Below are 20,546 nucleotides of genomic sequence, written 5' to 3'. Positions count from 1 at the left end.
CCCGCCTCGGCCTCCCAAAGTGCTGGGATTACAAGCGTGAGCCACCACGCCCGGCCGAGGCTAACTCTTATTAGTCTCTTAGTATTCTCCTTTCTCCAAAAATATTATTTGACCTCTTCTGCCCCCAGGCTGTCTTAAGAATGTCTTCTTTGCATATATCAACAAATGCTAGTGATTAAGCAGAGAAAATGTATTCACCTTTCTCCTTCAAATAAAGGGGAACCCTAATACATTCAGGGGCAACAAGCTTGTCATACATGAAGGACTCGAGAAGCTGTGTTACCTACTCCATGTGTTAGTTTCCTGGAGCTGCCATAAGAAATGATCACAAACAACATAAACACAACATAAATTTACTCTCTCACAGTTCTAGCAGCCCCAAGTCCAAAAGTATGGTGTTGGCAGGGCCATGTTCCCTGTGGAGACGCTAAGGGAGCATCCTTCCTTGCCTCTTTTGGCTTCGGTGACTGTGGACATTTCTTGGTTCATAGCCACCCAGTCTAATCTCTGCCTCTGCCTTTATATCACCTTATCTTCTGTATCTGTCTTCTCTCTGTGTCTCACAAGGACTTGTCATTAGGGTTAGGGCCCCACCTGGATAATCAAGAATGATCTCTTCTTGAAATCCTTAATTTAATCCCATCTGCAAAGACCCTTTATCCAAATATGGTTTCATTTACAGGTTATAGGAACTGGACGTGGACATAATGTTTTTTGGGGGCTATAAGTTTGGGGAGGGCATGTGTTTTGGGGGGCATTCCATCTACTACAGCCTGCCTTCTAGTCCCACCAAATTCTTATCTGTCCCATACACAACATATGTTCACCCCATTCCAGTATCCCCCAAAATCTTAACCCACTATGGCACAACTCTAAATCCAAAATTCCATCTAAACAGCATCACTTGAAAGTCCCAAATCTCCTCATCTAATTAATCTGAGTTGGGTATGAGGGAGACTAAGTATGATCCATCTTCTCCATCTGTCAATATGCGAAACAGAAAACAAGTTATCAGGTTCCAAAATACAACGGTGGGACCAGTATATGACAGACATTCTCATTCCAAAAGGGAAAAACTGGAAGAAAAAAAGGGCTCATCAGCCCCAAGCAAGTCTGAAATCCAGCAGAGAAAATTCCATTAGGTTTCAAGGTCTGAGAACAATCCTCTGACTCAAGGCTGTGCCCTCTGCCTGTGGTGGCTCCCCTGGCTTCTGCCTCTGGGTCCCTGGTTGCTCTGTTGACAGAAAATCTTTAAGTTTTGATTTTTTAAGATACAATTAATCAATACTGTCAGAATTCAGTAGAGCAGTTACTCCTGCAGGAATAGGCAGGGGATGGTACCTGAAAACGGAGTGTGAGAACTGGTTGCTGGGGTGTCGGCAATCATCTGCTTCCTGGATGTAGATGCTGGTTACATAAGTGTGTAAAATTTCACTGACATGTATACTTAGACATGTGTACTTTTTAATGTATTTTTTTTTTTGAGACGAAGTCTTGCTCTGTTGCCCAGGCTGGATGGAGTGCAGTGGTGCAATCTTGGCTCACTGCAACCTCTGCCTCCTGGGTCCAAGCGATCCTCCCACCTCAGCCTCTGGAGTAGCTGGGGTTACAGGTGTGCACCACCATGGCTGGCTAATTTTTGTATTTTTAGTAGAGACGGGGTTTCACCATGTTGGCCAGGCTGGTCTCAAACTCTTGACCTCAAGTGATCTGCCTGCCTTGGCGTCCCAAAGTGCTGGGATTACAGGTATAAGCCACCATGCCTGGCTGCATGCATTTCAATTAAAATTTTTTTTGTGACCGGGCACAGTGGTTTACGCCTGTAATCCCAACACTTTGGGAGGCTGAGGTGGGCAGATCACAACGTCAGGAGTTCGAGACCAGCCTGGCCAATATGGTGAAACCCTGTCTCTACTAAAAATACAAAAATAGCTGGGCATGGTGGCAGGCACCTACAGTCCCAGCTACTCGGGAGGCTGAGGCAGGAGAATCGCTTGAACCCAGGAAGCGGAGGTTGCAGTGAGCTAAGCTCGTGCCACTGCACTCCAGCTTGGGCGAAAGAGCAAGACTCTGTCTCAAAAAAAAAAAAAAAAAAAAGGGCTGCATTGCAAGAAGCTTTAAGCAACAGAGGAAATGATCTCTGACAAGGAGAGTAATTTCTGTCAATCATGGCTCATGTTTTTTCTTTTCCTATAGTTATATCATTATGGTAATAAAAAGGAGGATATTTCAGTTACGGCTCCTTACTAGACGACACAAAAGTAAGTGACCCACTTAGTCTCATCTGAGATTGTTAAAATATGTATTAAGAGAAATAGTTACTTCAGTGCACAGCCATAAGAGCTGCAAGTCAGGTGCTGGTAATTTCATCTACCATTCAGGAGGGCAATGCGGGCTTAGGGAACACTGCTGTGACTGTTGTCTTGATGTCTAAATACAAAGAGAGCTCTAGATAGCAATTAGCTGAACTAGAACCAGCCTTAAAAACAGGTTTCCTTCTGTTCTTCCTGGCTATTGTTTCTCAATAATAAGATAGGGGCCGGGCGCGGTGGCTCACGCCTGGAATCCCAGCACTTTGGGAGGCTGAGGCGGGTGTTATCACGAGGTCAAGAGATCGAGACCATCCTGGCTAACACGGTGAAACCCCCGTCTCTACTAAAAATACAAGAAAATTAGCAGGGCGTGGTGGTGGGTGCCTGTAGTCCCAGCTACTCGGGAGGCTGAGGCAGAAGAATGGCATGAACCCGGGAGGCGGAGCTTGCAGTGAGCCAAAATCGCGCCACTGCACTCCAGCCTGGGCAACAGAGCGAGACTCCATCTCAAAAAAAGAAAAAAAAAAGATAGGAAGGTAATTGGGAGGAAACTTGTTAGGAAAAGAAAACTTGATTTATAAGAATCTTTCATTTAGCAGAAATTGAAATTAAGAAATGTTAAACACTGTAGACTAGGGGAATATGATGCAACTGTGTCCTTTCACTGGCTTCAGGCCAATGACTGAGAACCAACCAGGCTTCTCTAAGCGTGTTTTATAATCTGGGTCTCAGGAGACAGTTTGGTGTTTGTTTCAGGTGTGCAATTTGGGTGTGCTCGTAAAGTGCATATGTAGATTTAAACACAGTAATATCCATTCAATCTCTTTGTATATTTCTAATGAATCAGCTTGTTAAAAGTTAGGTAGGCCCAGACTGTACATGTTCCAAATTATTTTCTGAGAACCCATAATTTTAGATTTAACCATTAGTAGGTTGTAATTTTCTGCAAGACCAGGAAAAACATCATATCCAATTCTAAATGCTCCATTCAGGAACAAGGCTGGCAATAACATAAACTTTAAGCATCTCTACCCTGAAAACCAACTACCACAAATACTGTTTTAGTATTAAAGCTCAACAATTTATTTATTTAAATTCTTATATTTCATAAAACTTTTGAAATATAGGGGGAAAATATTGAACTTCAGGTATGATAGATGTTCCTTCTTCAACAGTCACTATTTTCTATGAACTTTTCAACAGCTTTCCAATCACTCATCTCTATGAGCTGTTAAGTATGCAAATTAATTGATTCTTAAAATTAAAAAAATGCTGGTGGCTAAACACTATCTTAATAAATGCTGTGCAATACTTTGGAACCAGATTTGCCTACATCTTGTCTATGTATACATGACAGTAATAGTATTTTAATAACAAAATTATTTCCAATGGTAATTTAGGGTTATAAGCACACAGATTTTCGAACTTAGCTGCTTAAAAATCAGCTTATCATTTTACCCTCTCCTCTGCTGTACAGCTGTTCATTAATCCAGTCAACTATTTACAAGGTAATTGTTAAAATTAGAAGACATCTTTTTAACACAAGATTTAGAAAACAGTTTGACCTGTCAGGATTCTGAATTTTAATTTTTTAAAATTGGGGGCAGTCCTTTACAGTAATGTATATATTTTCACTGTAATTTATAATAAGGGTAGATTAAAGTACTATTTATTACAACAGAGTATGATGGGGTTATTAATAATATGGCTGAAGGCTATTGAAATCTCTCACCAAAAGCACATGCTGTAATAATGGTAACACACTTTGGTGTAGTGATCAGGAGTGTCAGCTCTGGAGTGATATGATCGGCTCTGAATCCTGCCCTGGCTCAGCCACTTATGAGCTACGGCAAGGGCAAGTTACTTACTCTTACGACTTAGGGCAAGTTACTTAACCTCTTTCCCTCTCTGTAAAATGAGGATAACTCCACTTCTGAGGGCTGTAGTGATGATTAAATGAATTAATTCACATAAAGAACTCAAAATAGGGCTCAGCTGCCTAGACGTTAAACAGTATTTTCTTGAGATGACTAATGGCGTGAATACTGTTTTCCAGAAAGTCATGTGATAATACATTTGGTCATGTAAATTACAGCTTCTGAAAACGGCACTCAGTGACAGCTAATATTCTAGTTTAACACCACTCCTATTATCCTTGAATGCAAATATCATTTAATTCCACATTCGCTTTTTTTGTGTGTGTGTGACAGAGTCTTGTTTTGTCACCCAGGCTGGAGTGCAGTGGTGTGATCTTGCCTCACTGCAACCTCCGCCTCCCAGGTTCAAGTGATTCTCCTGCCTCAGCCTCCTGAGTAGCTGAGATTACAGGCGCATGCCACCACACTTGTCTAATTCACATTTGCTTTTAATGAGTATCTACATTAGTTCAAAAGAGACCAAAAGAGGCAGCAGGAACAGATTTTTGGAATATATTGGTCTGACTGGTTCCCACCAAGAGAAGTTTAATGGAGGAGGGAACGACCCTCAAACTAATCTTTCTAGTTTTACATATGCTTAATGAGATCCTCAGACCAAGGTCAATGAGCATAGGAAAGGCAGCTATAAGTCACACCACCTGACGGACACAGAAGAAACAGGGAGAGGAGGGCACCAGCTTATGGGCAGGAAACCTAGGTTGATTTATCTGCATTGAGACAATTCAAGAGGGATCAGGAAACACAGAAGATTTATAAATTAATTCCCTGTGGCATCATAAAAGGCAGCAGTTTGACGATAGGAAAGGCAAGTTAGATTTGACACTGGAAATGAAGGGAAGAGTCTTATCAAATTGTTGTGAGGGATTTTCCTACATCTGGAAATGATGACAAAAAAATGCAACAGATGGATGAAAGGAGCCTGGGATGAGTCCAGGTTTCCCCATATTCCCAGCCTCTGGACTTTTTACTTATTAGTAACTCCAATCGCAGAATTCATCAAAATATGATCTATTTCTTTGAAGGATTCAAAAAAACCAATATTTTTTCATCTTCATAATGCAATACTTTTTAATAAAATAATACTTTCATAAAAAAAGCAAATTTCTATAGACAGAGTTAAACAATCTTTACACACGTTTTCTTATGCTTTTTGATTTGCTTCTTTTTAAACTCTTAATGTCAGCCTTTAGCAGATGATACAGCTACAGGTAAATATGTTGATTTATCAAAATACAGAAAATAATGAATTTTAGACTTTAAAATCATTTGATCTATCCACCCAATATTATAGGTGAGGAAGATAAAGCCCGAAGAGGCAAGTCAGGCAGCTTGTGGCCTTATTTGTGTTAAAACAAACACAATTAAATCAGCCTTGTGGACTGATTTATATAAAAATAAAAAACACATTAGCTGCCAACACTTAGACATAAAGAGATTTGTATAAAAATCTGAATTCTCCAGGGAAACATGGATGCGTGAATAACACAGGGCTCGCATCTTACATGGTCACAAGAGCTGGAATTAGAAGTGCCTGCCTCTGTAGACAACACCATGTGGCCCCTACTTTCTCACAGTTCTTTTTCTGCTGTGGCTTTAAACCACTCACTCCTTTTATTTATGAGATCTGCTTTGCCCATACAGCCCTAGGGTTAGGCGCTATTAAGGATCTGAATAGTACTTTGTAAAGTGTGAAGTGTTTGATATTCGTTGATGGTGTTATTACGTTCAAGATTATATACTTATTTATCAACAGAGTTGGATCTAGAGCTCAGGTCTCCTGACACTCAGTTACTATTTCTATTGTACCACGCTATACATACAAACAGGAAAACAAGACAGGAATGGTTATAGAACGGGAATTCTTAGATTTGAACAAATAATCACACCAAGAATAACCTGGCTTAACATAAAGAATAAATACAATTAACAACTCTAGTCCAAGTGAAAAGTTTCTTTCTCTTTCTCTCTGCTCCCTCCCTCCCTCCTTTCTTCTCATTTGTTCAACTTAAGCCAAGGGAAAATGAATACGTGAATGGAAAAAAGCACAGAATGGCTTTGCTAATGATAAGGAAAAATAGTGACTTCAGGCTAGGAAATTCCAACCTATCATGATGAGTCTTGAAGAGAAGTTTAAAGTGGAGATTGAGCTGAGGAAGTGCAAGGCACTGTCCTCCAGAAGTGAGGACAGTGAATGAAAATGGTTTGCATCTAGTTTCTTTCAAAACAATCTGGATACCATCAGTAGGAACAATCTAGTTGATCTTAGTGTTTGTAATGGTTCAGAGGAAGAAGTATATATATTTGAGTACTTAATATACACAAATTTAGGGTTGAAAGGAGGTAAAATAATTTTTAAAAGATTAACATTTTTATCTTAACTAGTCAATAGGGGCCATTGAGGACGGTTGTGGTGGCTCACGTGTGTAATCTCAGCACTTTGGGAGGTCAAGGTGGGAGGATGGCTTGAGGCCAGGAGCTATGACTGCACACTGCACTCCAGCCTGGGCAACAGAGTGAGTCTCTGTCTTTATTAAAAACAAATAAGTAAATAAAAAAATAAGGGCCGTTGAATTATTAAATATAGACTGAACTGTAATCTTCTGTTTTTCTCGGAATTGCATTCTTCTGTCAAATTCTGAATATTCTAACCAAATTTTCATTTTCTAGGATAAAACAACAGTCACCATCAAGGAGATAACATCATGCAGGACAGCTGGGAGGTTGATGCTGATGTGCACAGCAGATATGAAGTAGGCACCGTCAAGGGCAAGGTGAAGGGGCCCTGGCAGTGCCTAACACAGATGTGTTTTGAGGAATGTCTTCTCAGTCATAAAACAGGCACCTGGCATTATAGATGACAGATTCATATACAAAACAAATGGGTACATAAATGCTCTCTGAGGCTGGCCTCATTATCGAGGATTTAAACTAAGTGAGATGAACAGATGTTTACAACATTTTACTTTCCACAGTTTCCGCAGCACTTAAGCTGCTGCAATACTTGCTATTTAATTTTCCCTTTATTCACTAACAACTCAGGAGCTCTCTGCTGTTTTATCCTACCATTGTTATCTTCTTTTAGAATGTAAAACAGTTTTAATAGTATGATGAATGGGCTTTTCCAGTTGTTATAGAATTGGTGACCAAGGCCCAAAGCAGGTGACAAAAAAGAGCTAAGCAACCAAGATGTATAAAGGCAGCTTAGCGGCCAGTGGCTGAAAAGGCACTACTGTCAGCAGTCCACTGCCTCAGCAGGTGCCCTTCATCCATCTGTCTAAGACTGGTGTGAGCGTAGTGCTACTGCTGGAAGGACTTGTCACATGGAGAGTTACGTGTTCATTCACAAGAGTCCCCTTTGCCTTAGGTAAGACAGAGAGGGCTCAAAGAGAACCACTCCTAAAGACTGAGTGTGAGTACAAGTCAAGGAGACTGGCATCTCATTCCATCAGACTTGTTGATTTGCCTTGTGCTTATCTGAGAAGGAGACAGATGGCAGACGGAAACAGAAGTATCGGAGGCGGCCTATTTCTCACCGTTTGGCACGGCGAGGATGCATGCGCTTTCTGTGGGTCAAGTGATATTACAGAAAGCTGTCAGGTTTGCATCTTTTGGCTGCTGCTCCACCCCAAAGGAAACAATGTTGGCCAGAGAAGCAGCATCAGAAGATGAAGAAGGCAGAGGAGTGAAAGAGAATGGAACTTGTCCCTTTCCCCTTGCAGGCCTCTCAAGTGAGCTGACGAGGGGAAGAAACGATGAATAAGTTCTGCTTTGTTGTCTGATCTGCTTTCTTACACTGTATAGTATGGTGGAATCATACAGTATGTACTTTTCTGTGTCTCCATTTTTGCTCGGTGTGTCTTTGCAATTCATCCAACCTGCTGTGTGTATTTGTAGTTCATTTCTATCTACTGCTGAGCAGCATTTCACTGCATGGACATACCAAATTTGTTTATTCATGCACTTGCTGTGGTAGTCAGCCTTCAGGATGGCTTGCAAGGATCTCTGTCTCCAGGTATTCGCATCACTGTGCTGTCCCCTCCTATACTATATAAGGGTTGGTCTGTGTGAACAGAATAAGGCAGAAGTGATGGTATGTCACTTCTGAGGTTCGGTTATGGAAGACACTGCAAATTCCATTTTGGTTGCTCTCTTCCTCTCTCGGGTCACTTCTGGAGAAGCTGGCTCTCGTGTCCTAAGTAACCCTACAGAGGACCCCGGGTCAGAACCACCTGCTAAGCTGCCTGCAGATTCCTGACCCTCAGTCACTGTGTGAGACAATAATTACTACTTTAAGCCACTCAGTTAAGGGTAATTTTTATGCAGTAGTAGATAACTAATAGATTTTGGCATAACTGGGAATGGGGTAACACTGTAACAAAAACTTCAAACGCCGGTGTGGCTTTGGAGCTGGGTAGTGGGTGGAAACTGGAAGACCTGGAAAGATTCTGAGGAGAGACTAGTGCAAACCTCAAGTGCCCTGAATTGGCTGTTCGCTGAAATAGGGGCTTTTAGGAGGCTGCCACTGGATCTTCAAGGGAAGCAAGGAACTTGTTACTGGGATCCTTGATATGCAGCACCAGAACTTTAGCAACAATGTCACCTACAGTTGTGTAGAAAGTGGAGAATGTACTGAATGAACTCAGAGATCTAGCTAAGTAGATTTCCAGTTAAAGTGATGAAGGTGGGGGCCTGGTTTCTTCTTGCTGCTTATGGTAAAACGTGAGAGGAAAATACACTAGTGTGGCCACCCCAAAGACAGCTTAGCATGGTCCTTTTATGTATTTATGGGAATTTACAAATACAGCATAAATCTAAAATACATATATTTTAAAAATTCCCTATGTGTATTACAGCAACAAACTGAAAGTGAAAAATTAGACCAAAATATCACACAATATATTCCCTAAATTCGTCAATATTTGACCTGCAAATAGTGTTCTTTGTGATGTACTTCCCTTTGATAGTGTATTTGTCAAAACCATGAAGTCCCTAATGGGAATCATAGGTATAAAATACCCTAACTATGCAATTTATTTCAGGATGTCATCTGAAGGTTCAGATGCAATAATGTAAGTCAACAAGGTACACTCTACCCTCATATTCCTTAAATTTTAAGTCTTAACTTCCTGACTCTGTAAGAAAATTTAGTCCTCTGTTGGTTCAGAAAATAGGACAGAGAAAAGGAAGGGAGGACTGCTGTAGAAAGCAGTTAATACAACTGACTAGACACATGTCTCTCTGGCTGACCATTACAATACAGAATAACGGCAACTTGAAATTCTACATCATGTATGTGGCTTTAAAGGTTGATTCTCCATTATTCTTATTGGCAACAAGTTTCCATCATGGATTTCATGTCTAAGGAAAAGGCTTTAAATCACTAAGTAGACTACAGACAGGTCTATTTTCTTGGCTAGTTAGGAGAATTTTTTGTATAATTTTTTTTTCATAGAACAGAATAAGTCCCAAAAGGTGATTTTCATCTAACTGGGTTCATATTAGATTATTAGTATGTCTTCACAAGATTTTAGCTTCGTTCAAAAACAACTCATGTATACTGCAGAGAGCCGACAATCAGTCTGACATGTAAGAATCAATTATTTACTGTCTCCAACTTGGCGGTCCTAAATATTGCTCCAACGGGGAGCGGTCAGGGCCCTGGGCTAAGAATTTGAAAATCAAATTTGAGCCTTTTTTAAAAAAAGTATCTGACCCCTACATTCTTCAGTTCAATGTTAAGCCAGTTCTTCCCAAATTTTAGTAAATGAGAACAAATCACATTTTTCATATACAAAACAATATATTTATATTCTTTACTCAAAACTTTGAGATAGGTAAAGACGACACATTTCAAACCAGTAAAATGATTTGAGTTTGGCTAGAGAAGAATTAATAATAAAACTGCATTTTCTCTCATAAAAGCTGTGATCAAAGAACATGTCCACCAAAACTGAAAGCTGAAATAGATATTTTATTGTTGTCATAACCCTCAGTTCCTAACAAAGAGAGTTTACTGAACCTTCAAAAAGGTATTCACCTTTGTACTATAAACAAGCCTGGGAAATTTTAGTCCAAATAATGATTTATTTGGAAAGTTCCAAGTGGCTAGAGTGATGATAAAGTGTCTTTTCAACCGCAACTTCATAATTAGTACACCATGCTTCTATAATAGACAGTAGCCTTTTCCACGAGGAGGAAAAGATAGATGATATACAGCCATTTAAAGGTGGGCCAATGGCCAGCCCTACATCATGTGAGAAAAAAGGTTAAAGTCAAAATAAGAAAGGCATTAACCTATATACATTTTCTTTTCGCTAACAACAAAGGAGTAAAATAACCCTAAATAAATGAATCGAAAGATAGCAAGTCCATATTATAGGACAAATTGTTTCTGAGTGGGATATGTGGACAGAGCATTGAATCCTGTTATTATGGTAACCAGCATTCTAATAGGGATGGGGAAGTGTGAAAGCATGTACAAATGCGGGTTCACAGATGAGTGAATGTGTGCTAGAATGTCTGCTAGATTGCAGAAACGGCCAATTCAAAGCTTAGGCTGGTTTTCCCAACCTAATCAGTGAATGTCAAAGTACTCAGCTTTACCGATGAAACAACAAGTAAGAGCAAAGGTATCATAGGCAGTGCCACAAGAGAGACTGAAAACTGTTCACTAGAGAGTGGACAGAAGTTAATAAAAGACAGTTACTCAAAATATTATTCACTTGATTCAGGTATTTTTTCATACCACACCTACTGAAAGTACTTGGGGCAACGGTGAAATACTCTTCCCATCAAGAACTTAGTGATTAGGGAAATAAAGCGGTCTTGGGAGGATTAAGCAAGTAAAATACACATAACACAGTAGAAAACTACTGTATGAAAATGCTTGACTGAAGAATATGGGATCATTCTCAAGACCAACGGGATCACCTGATGTCATCTCATCTCAAGGAAGTAGTGCTGGGACGACGGGAGAAAGACCGCGTGTACCGAAAGGTGATGCTCAGCCTGGAACAGTGAAAAGGGAAACAAATCACACCGTTTCTTTTTTGTTTCTGATTCTTTACGGATGGAGAGGGGAAGGGCTGGAGTATAAATAGATCCCCTTTTCTGTGTCTCAGGGAACAAATGAGTATCATAAAAACATAAAATAGTATTGTTTGTATTATTCTAATTCTAATACAATCTGATTACCAACCATCTGGAATCTTCACAAAAGATGGTGACAGTGAGAAGAGAATCAGTTCTAATTCTAGCTCCACCGCTTAGTCTTCTTCATGGAAATTTAGCCAGTTTTAACCTTTTTGGGTCTGAAGCGCTTCCCCAAATAATGAAGACACTCTCCAGAGCTGTGGGGAAGACCCGGTGATGTAAAGCCCCTATGCCCTGCGCACGACAGTCAAGTGGCACGTGGTGGCCATTATTGTCACTGCTCTATTTTCACAGAATTCTGAAAAGTTATACTACTCGGGGATACCCAGAACGGGAGGTAACATGTGGAAAATCACAGAACTCGAAGGCGAGTGAGATGGGATGTAGCTTGGGAGTTGACATTTTCCTAATGTTGAGGACTTCAGCCAGACGGGCATTTAAATGTTCTTCAATGACGAAAATGTAAGATTTAAGAAAGACATATTAGAATTTAGAATTATTTTTTAAAAATTCTATATGAGAGTCATATCATTAAAAAGAACAGGTGGAAAACAGAAAGGATAAAAAGTACCTCTACCTCTTTTTCCTAACTGCCCTGAGAAATACGTTCTTCCTCAGAGGAGTGGAACGCCATGTGCTGGTTGTGTAATTCTGAACACTGTGTGAGTCTGCACATTTAAATAAAGTGGCTAGAGACAACCAAGAAGTAGAGCCAGGCCAGGCGCAGTGGCTCACGCCTGTAATCCCAGCACTTTGGGAGGCAAACACAGGTGGATCACGAGGTCTGGAGTTCAAGATCAGCCTGGCCAAGCTGGTGAAACCCCGTCTCTACTAAAAATACAAAAAATTAGCCAGGCATGGTGGCGGGCACCCATAATCCCAGCTACTCGGGAGGCTGAGGCAGAGAATTGCTTCAACCTAGGAGGTGGAGGTTGCAGTGAGCCGAGATCGCACCACTGCACTCCAGCCTGGGGAACAGAGCAAAACTCCACCTCAAAAAAAAAAAAAAAAAAGGAACAAGAGCCACGCTTACTGAGACTACCCCTCCCTCAATGTACTGTGTGTCACCTATGGCACAGTTCTGACCACGAACAGGGCTATCAGTGACAGGGAATGGAAGGGGGGACTCTAAGCGCTTCAGGTGTGCTATCTTATTGAATTTCACACCAACTCTGTGAGGTAAATCTGAAGTGAATGGGTAAATAAGTTACATAATGTTTGGATGACCTGCTAAAGCTGTCAGCAGAAAAAGGTGGCGAGGCCAGGACTACCTTCTACAGAACGTGATAGGATTTGGCTCTGCGTCCCCACCCAAATCTCACCTCGAATTGTAATCCCCATGTGTCAGGGGAGGGGCCTGGTGGGAGGTGATTGGATCATGGGGGCAGACCTCCCCTTTGCTGTTAAGACAGTGAGTTCTCACAAGATCTGATGGTTGAAAAGTGTGTGGCAGTTCCTCGCTTGATCGCTCGCTCTCCTGCCACCATGTAAGATGTGCCTTGCTTCCCCTTCACCTTCCGCCATGATTGTAAGTTTCCCGAGGCCTCCCCAGCCCTGTGGATCTGTGAGTCAGCTAAACCTCTTGTCTTTACATTACCCAGTCTCAGGTAGTACTTTACAGCAGTGTGGAAGCGGATTGACACAGAATGTCTGCCAGATGACTACAACAACCAGGGTTTGATGCATTAGCCTGTGAGTTCCTTTAAGACGAGCACTGTGCTTTTGTATCCCTCACGCCTACAAAACACTGGAATCAAAGAATATACGCCTACAAAACACTGGAATCAAAGAATATATGGTGTGACAATTAATTCTAATGCACAGGATTACAAAATTGTAGTTGTAAATGAGATTATCCAGATTCAAACCAAATCTGTTTAAGTTTGTAGCCTTTACTTTTATACTGTTATAGTTGACTCTTAAAAACAGAAAAAAAAAAAAAAAAAAAAAAAATCCCAGCCTGTCCTGAAAAGCCCAGCCTGCCTATAACACATCTGTGTAGAGCACACAGGGGCAGAGCCAGATTTCACACCAGCAACCAACACAATATGGAGGTTGTAAAATTCTGGAGGTGAAAAGAAGAAAATAATGCTGAGAGAAAGGCCACCTTGTGACAACTGCTGTGACTAAACAGATTGTATTAATTCTTTCCAGGGTTCTATCGGAGTTTACATTAAATCTTGTGCGGGGGCCTGACAATCACAGTGGGGCTTCGTCATGACTTAAGGTCTGAACACACTGGCTGGCACCCACCACAGAACATCTGGAGTTTGTTAGACAGCCTTAGTTTATTTTTTTCACTGGCCCTGGCCCCTTCCTCTGATGCAGCCTCTCCAAGTGCTGCTTTGCCATGAATGAGTCAAGGAGACAAGTTACTCTGTAGGGGGTGGGGGGGCGGTGGTTAGAGGGGATAAGTAAATTGGGACCATATTAGAAGGTGACCCCCAAATCTATATATCCCTCATTGCTTCACCTCTTTCTGACAATAGGATCACATGTGAACGCCAAGAGCCTATCAGGCAGTGGCAGCTCCATTTGCTGGAAAGCCTGGTCAATGCTGACTGCTTCCCTGTTAGGAAATAGCCTTTAGACTGAGGCACATTCCAGCAATTCATGGACTAGAAGCTTTAAATTAAAACAACACTGATGCCATATCCTCTTTCCAAAAGGCCTCTCCCTTGTCCAAAAGTTAGTACACACTCTTGGAGGAATTAAAGAATCAAATGCCTTTGGCAAGACTCCTTCTTGCTCACAGCATCCAGATACGCTTTGAAAGGGCAGGAATGTAAAAGGGAGGCAGGAGATGACTGTAGGAAGGACTCCTGAGAACTGTTATTATTTTTCTCTTCATACAGGACACATCGCTACAGAAAATTCAAGGCATGTGGTTTGATATAAAGACACTGAGAATTGTTTAGCTACTTCCTTCTAAGGTTATAAGCTCAGAGATTAATTAATTTCCTTTTCTTTTTTTTCTTTTCTTCTTTTTCTTTTGAGACGGACTCTCGTCTTCTTGTCAGGCTAGAGTGCTGTGGCGTGATCTCGGCTCACTGCAACCTCCACCTCCTGGATTCAAGTGATTCTCCTGCCTCAGCCTCCCAAGTATCTGGGACTACAGACGTGCACCACCACATCCAGCTAATTTTTGTATTTTTAGTGGAGACGGGGTTTCACCATGTTGGCCAGGATGGTCTCGATTTCCTGACCTCATGATCCACCCGCCTTGGCCTCCCAAAGTGCTGGGATTACAGGCGTGAGCCACCGTGCCCGGCCAATTTCCTTAATTTTCACATAATGAAAACATATGTTCTTCGGAGGCCATTTACAGTGGTAAATGAGGTATGGTATTCTGGTCTGCTAGATATTCAATTCTATTTGGTGTCTTAAGTGAAGAGATCAAGAACTGCTTAAATCATAGGCCTATGTATTCAAGCCTAACTACTTAAGATAACTGATATTGCTGAATATATAAACTCACACAGCAGTGAACTCCCTTCTCCAATAATATCCTCCAATTTGCTATTATCAGCTTCGATGAGCCACATTTCAGTTTTCAACTACTGGACGGATGTCTTTCATAATAAGCACATTCTTCCTATCTTACATAACAGGTAGTCAGAATATTAGATGATGTCCTCTTCTGGCTAAAAAGTATTTTAGGACCCTGGAAAAGTTTTATTTCACTTGTCAATAAGCAATGGGTTACTTTTTGCTGGTCAACTATCCATCCTGCAGAAAAAAGACATCTTTTGGTATTTTCTCAGCAAAGTGTGCAACATAAATACATATAAAGACTATTTCTAAGCAGTTTTAATTTGATCCACAGAGAAAATAACTTTGTTGTTTAAATATTGATTCTTGTTAACATAAACATTATGCCAAAATACCATCAATTGATGACTGACCTCCAAAAATAGAAGAAAATAAATTTCTTTACTTGAAAAGCTCTTTCTCGGTCTCATTACTTGAGGGCGAAGAGCACACCTGGGCAGCCAAAATGTACAGACAACGTGACTGGGAATGCAGGAGACAGCCACGGAGGCTGGGACGCGGATGCTGCGCCCAGCCAGGAGCACTCAACGAGGAACACTGCCGTTCAAGCAGGGCTCCGACGTAAACATCCAGCACTCTCGTTATCTTCCAAGGAAAATGTTTTTCCCCATTTCTTTATTGTGGTAAAATATGTCTAACATAAAAGTTACCATTTTAACGATTTTTAAGTTGATGGTTTTGTGTATTAGGTACATTCATACTGTTGTGCAACCATCATCAAAGGGGAAACTTTTAGCTTTTATTTTCACAAACAAAAGGTGTTACATGAATATTAAGCATTAAATTTTGAGAGCATTTAGGCTGGAAAAGAAAAGGGCCAACCTTTGTTCTTATCTTCAGAGCTTACCCAATCCTGAATAACTGGAAATCTTTTCATGAAAATATCCTTAGTGGCTGCTGTCATAGAAATCTTGCTGGATGTTTAAAAAAAAAAAGCCTTTTCATGTCAAATGGGCTAATTTCAATAATTTCTACAATCCATTGTACAAAGTTAAAAAACATTCTCATAGAAGACCTGTGACATTGTCCAAAACAGCCCTCTTACCACGAATGCTCTGCATTTCCTAGACACAGATTTGCGGAGATAAAAAGTCTCTAATGATGAAAACTAACTAGCTCCAATGATCAGATGTCTAATATGAAACATGAGACCTTAAAGTACAAGCTGGCAAAGACCTGTGTGGAGAATGGTGTGAAAGCTGGCCCCACTGACCCTCCTGCTGGCATTTAATAATACCTGCTGCTTAAGCTGCTGTACCAGACGATCCTTCTCCCGCTTCAGGGCAGCCACTTCCTCTTGGGTCTTCTTCTTAGAGGACGAAAGCTCCAAGAGAGCTATATTGGCGTCTTTTTCACTAATGGCAGCCAGAAGAGCTTCTTGCCTGCAAAAGAAAGCAAACGCCAACAGCGCCATTCACCCCTTCCAACAATTCTTTGGAGTTACTATTACCAGTACCCCCATTTTGAGGGTAATAAAACCAAGAAAGCAAACGCCAACAGCGCCATTCACCCCTTCCAACAATTCTTTGGAGTTACTATTATCAGTACCCCCATTTTGAGGGTAATAACACCAAGAAAGCAAACGCCAACAGCGCCATTCACCCCTTCCAACAATTCTTTGGAGTTACTATTATCAGTACCCCCATTTTGAGGGTAATAACACCAAGAAAGCAAACGCCAAAAGCGCCATTCACCCCTTCCAACAATTCTTTGGAGTTACTATTATCAGTACCCCCATTTTGAGGGTAATAACACCAAGAAAGCAAACGCCAACAGCGCCATTCACCCCTTCCAACAATTCTTTGGAGTTACTATTATCAGTACCCCCATTTTGAGGGTAATAAAACCAAGAAAGCAAACGCCAACAGCGTCATTCACCCCTTCCAACAATTCTTTGGAGTTACTATTATCAGTACCCCCATTTTGAGGGTAATAACACCAAGAAAGCAAACGCCAACAGCGCCATTCACCCCTTCCAACAATTCTTTGGAGTTACTATTATCAGTACCCCCATTTTGAGGGTAATAACACCAAGAAAGCAAACGCCAACAGCGCCATTCACCCCTTCCAACAATTCTTTGGAGTTACTATTATCAGTACCCCCATTCTGAGGGTAATAAAACCAAGAAAGCAAACGCCAACAGCGTCATTCAGCCCTTCCAACAATTCTTTGGAGTTACTATTATCAGTACCCCCATTTTGAGGGTAATAAAACCAAGAAAGCAAACGCCAACAGCGCCATTCACCCCTTCCAACAATTCTTTGGAGTTACTATTATCAGTACCCCCATTTTGAGGGTAATAAAACCAAGAAAGCAAACGCCAACAGCGCCATTCACCCCTTCCAACAATTCTTTGGAGTTACTATTATCAGTCCCCCCATTTTGAGGGTAATAAAACCAAGAAAGCAAACGCCAACAGCGTCATTCACCCCTTCCAACAATTCTTTGGAGTTACTATTATCAGTCCCCCCATTTTGAGGGTAATAAAACCAAGAAAGCAAACGCCAACAGCGCCACTCACCCCTTCCAACAATTCTTTGGAGTTACTATTATCAGTACCCCCATTTTGAGGGTAATAAAACCAAGAAAGCAAACGCCAACAGCGCCACTCACCCCTTCCAACAATTCTTTGGAGTTACTATTATCAGTACCGCCATTTTGAGGGTAATAAAACCAAGAAAGCAAACGCCAACAGCGCCATTCACCCCTTCCAACAATTCTTTGGAGTTACTATTATCAGTACCCCCATTTTGAGGGTAATAAAACCAAGAAAGCAAACGCCAAAAGCGCCATTCACCCCTTCCAACAATTCTTTGGAGTTACTATTATCAGTACCCCCATTTTGAGGGTAATAAAACCAAGAAAGCAAACGCCAACAGCGCCATTCACCCCTTCCAACAATTCTTTGGAGTTACTATTATCAGTACCCCCATTTTGAGGGTAATAAAACCAAGAAAGCAAACGCCAACAGCGTCATTCACCCCTTCCAACAATTCTTTGGAGTTACTATTATCAGTACCCTCATTTTGAGGGTAATAAAACCAAGACTTTCCGAGTTTACATAGCTTGCCCAAGTTCACACCTGGAGTAAATGGTACAGCCAGGAATCCCATTTAGGCGAATGTGACTCTAAATTGTCTTTATCATGTTGTTATATTGCTATCTTAATAAGTTCCCCTATATTAGGCTAGGTGAAATAAGCCAGTCACAGAAGGACAAATACTGCACGATTCCATTTACATGAGGGATCTAAAACAGTCAAACTCACGCAGACAGACAGTAGAATGGTGGTTGCAAGGGAGAGGAGAGAGGGGGAAATGGGGAGTTCCCATCAGTGGGCATAAAGCCTAAGTTACGTAAGATGAGTAAGTTCTGGAGATCTGCTGTATGACATTCTCTCTACAATTAACGATACTACATTGTACACTTAAGTGATTAAGAGGGTAGATCCCGTGTTGTCTTCTTACTACAATAAAATAAAGTTTAAAAAATATTCAGGCCAGGCGTGGTGGCTCGCGCCTGTAATCCCAGCACTTTGGGAGGCTTAGGTGGGTGGATCACTTGAGGCCAGGAATTTGAGACCAGCCTGGGCAACATGGCAAAACCCCACAAAAATTAGCTGGGTGCGGTGGCACACGCTTCTGGTCCCAGCTACTCACTACTCGGGAGACTAAGGTAGGAGGATCTCTTGAGCCTGGGAGGTGGGGTTGCAGTGAGCTGAGATGGTGCCACTGCACTCCAGCATGGGTGACAAAGTGAGACCCTATCGCAAAAAGAATAAATAAAAATTGTTAACCTTTTAAAAAAAACTATATTAGTAAGAACTTAGTATTTCATTTTATATTTTAAAAAGAGTTCCTATAGTTGTAGTTGAATTTGAAAAGTAAACAGTTACTTTAAGAATAATCCTGTAACTTACATACTTTATCCATTTAATTTATTCCTTTGATAATTATTCTGTAGCTTCCAGATGATCTGAGACATTACTGACACTGAAGACATTTTCATACATACAGTGTACAACAAACTGCAAACTTTAATAAGGTGGATATAGAAACACAGCCATCTATTCCTGGTGCATTATGAACATCAATCATTCTTTTCATCTCATCAATGCAAATAAGTTTGCAGTTGTGGCTTTACTGGCAATGATCTGCACACTTTGAAACAGTAATTTAAACTTTACAGATTCCTTGTGGTTTAGCTAATAATTACTTTATGGTTTGTGTCCAAAGGAAAAAAAGGTGGATTTAGTGGGGAAGCTGATGTAAGAAATTTACAAAATAATCACAATGGCGTTGGTGAACAATTAGTTTCATAATCCAAAATGCATTTCTCAGTAGCTCATCTTTTATGAAAGAAGACATATTTGATTTATAGGAACTATATAAGTGGCCTGAGCTTTTGACCTGAGGAAATGCTGAATCTGAGAATGCATTGCCCAAGTTTAACCTTGCTTCTGTCTTTTGTTAAGATAATTGAGCTTCAACAGCAGTCATATGGAAGAGTTTTAGTTTAGCCACAGACTGGAAGACTATCTGTCTACTGAATATTCTAATGGATATTCTTTATTCTGGATGCGTAGGTCTACTCAACTCTGAAAGCAATACTAACAAATAGAAGATGTGTACTCGGTTTACATCATGGAAATAAAGATTTGTTTCACTAGTTTTGCTGCTGGAAGAGAGAAGATTCTCATCGCACTGTCCCCACACTACGTAATTCTAAGAAATGGCAGGCAACTTATACCACGAGGATCCAGTCAACACTAAAGGGATAATGACAGTCTAAATATATCCACTGACCACTTGAAAAAAATATGTTAAGTGGTGAAATGAGCTTAAAGGTGAAAGAGTTCAAGAAGGTCTAACTATGCAGTTTCCTGTTGACTGCGGTCATCTGTTCCCTTTCGGGAAGCTCAAAGACTGACCAAGCTGGAAGAGGCAGCATGCTTTCCCAATAAGGGTGCTACATTTCTGTGCACCAATAGTCAGAATCACACATTTAGTAGCAGGCAAGCAGCAGCAGGTGAATGACAGATAAATTACTCTATCTAATTAGATTGAAATACCAGCACCTTTGCTGAATGCAAAATACAAAGGTGATCGGACTTGAGGCCTATTTTGTGCTTAAGGAAAATATTGTAATATGACATAGTAAAAATGATTCCATATTGTTGAAGCTTCTTGACTCAATTCCAAACTCTTTCATAAATGGTATGCTTGGACAGCTAGTGTGGTACAGTTCATCTCTGGGGTAAAATGTCAAATTTGCAAATCACAATATGAAATAACAGATGACAATTTAGATTTCTAATTTCAAAGTTTTGAGGAATGTGTGATTGGAGTCTGAGCCATTGGAATAGCGTCTTTTTAATAAGATATATAATTTGAAGTATTTTTTATGCAATTCAAATAGAGATTTTATTTCATTGATGCTATTTTTTTTACTAAGCAATGATAATATGCTATGGACTATACAGAATCAAACTTTCTCTCCTATGACCATGGCTCTCATCCTCTAAAAATCCCCTAACAGATCATCATGTCTTTCTGCTTTCCATTTACAACGTATACTCCTGACACTGATTTC

At 40.7% G+C, this 20,546-nt stretch overlaps 1 protein-coding gene across 22 annotated transcripts in view; it reads right to left on the bottom strand.

Annotated features, from left to right (window-relative positions):
• The window catches only part of ERC1 (ELKS/RAB6-interacting/CAST family member 1), a 535,420-nt gene that overhangs the window by 107,617 nt on the left and 407,257 nt on the right, over nucleotides 1-20,546 (bottom strand). For 16 of the 22 annotated variants that reach the window (XM_055095228.2, XM_055095230.2, XM_055095233.2 and 13 more), the window contains one exon: nucleotides 16,191-16,335. In XM_055095228.2, the coding sequence (XP_054951203.1) occupies nucleotides 16,191-16,335 (145 nt within the window). Of the gene's footprint in view, nucleotides 1-9,503; nucleotides 11,258-16,190; nucleotides 16,336-20,546 lie in introns of those variants that run through there. The other 6 variants (XM_063593278.1, XM_063593281.1, XM_063593279.1 and 3 more) reach the window with 3 other exon arrangements.

Source organism: Pan paniscus, chromosome 10 (genome assembly GCF_029289425.2).
Source record: "Pan paniscus chromosome 10, NHGRI_mPanPan1-v2.0_pri, whole genome shotgun sequence".
In the NCBI taxonomy this organism is placed as follows: Eukaryota; Metazoa; Chordata; class Mammalia; order Primates; family Hominidae; genus Pan; species Pan paniscus.
Note: the sequence above shows the minus strand (reverse complement) of the source record. Positions and strands in the feature narration are given on the sequence as shown.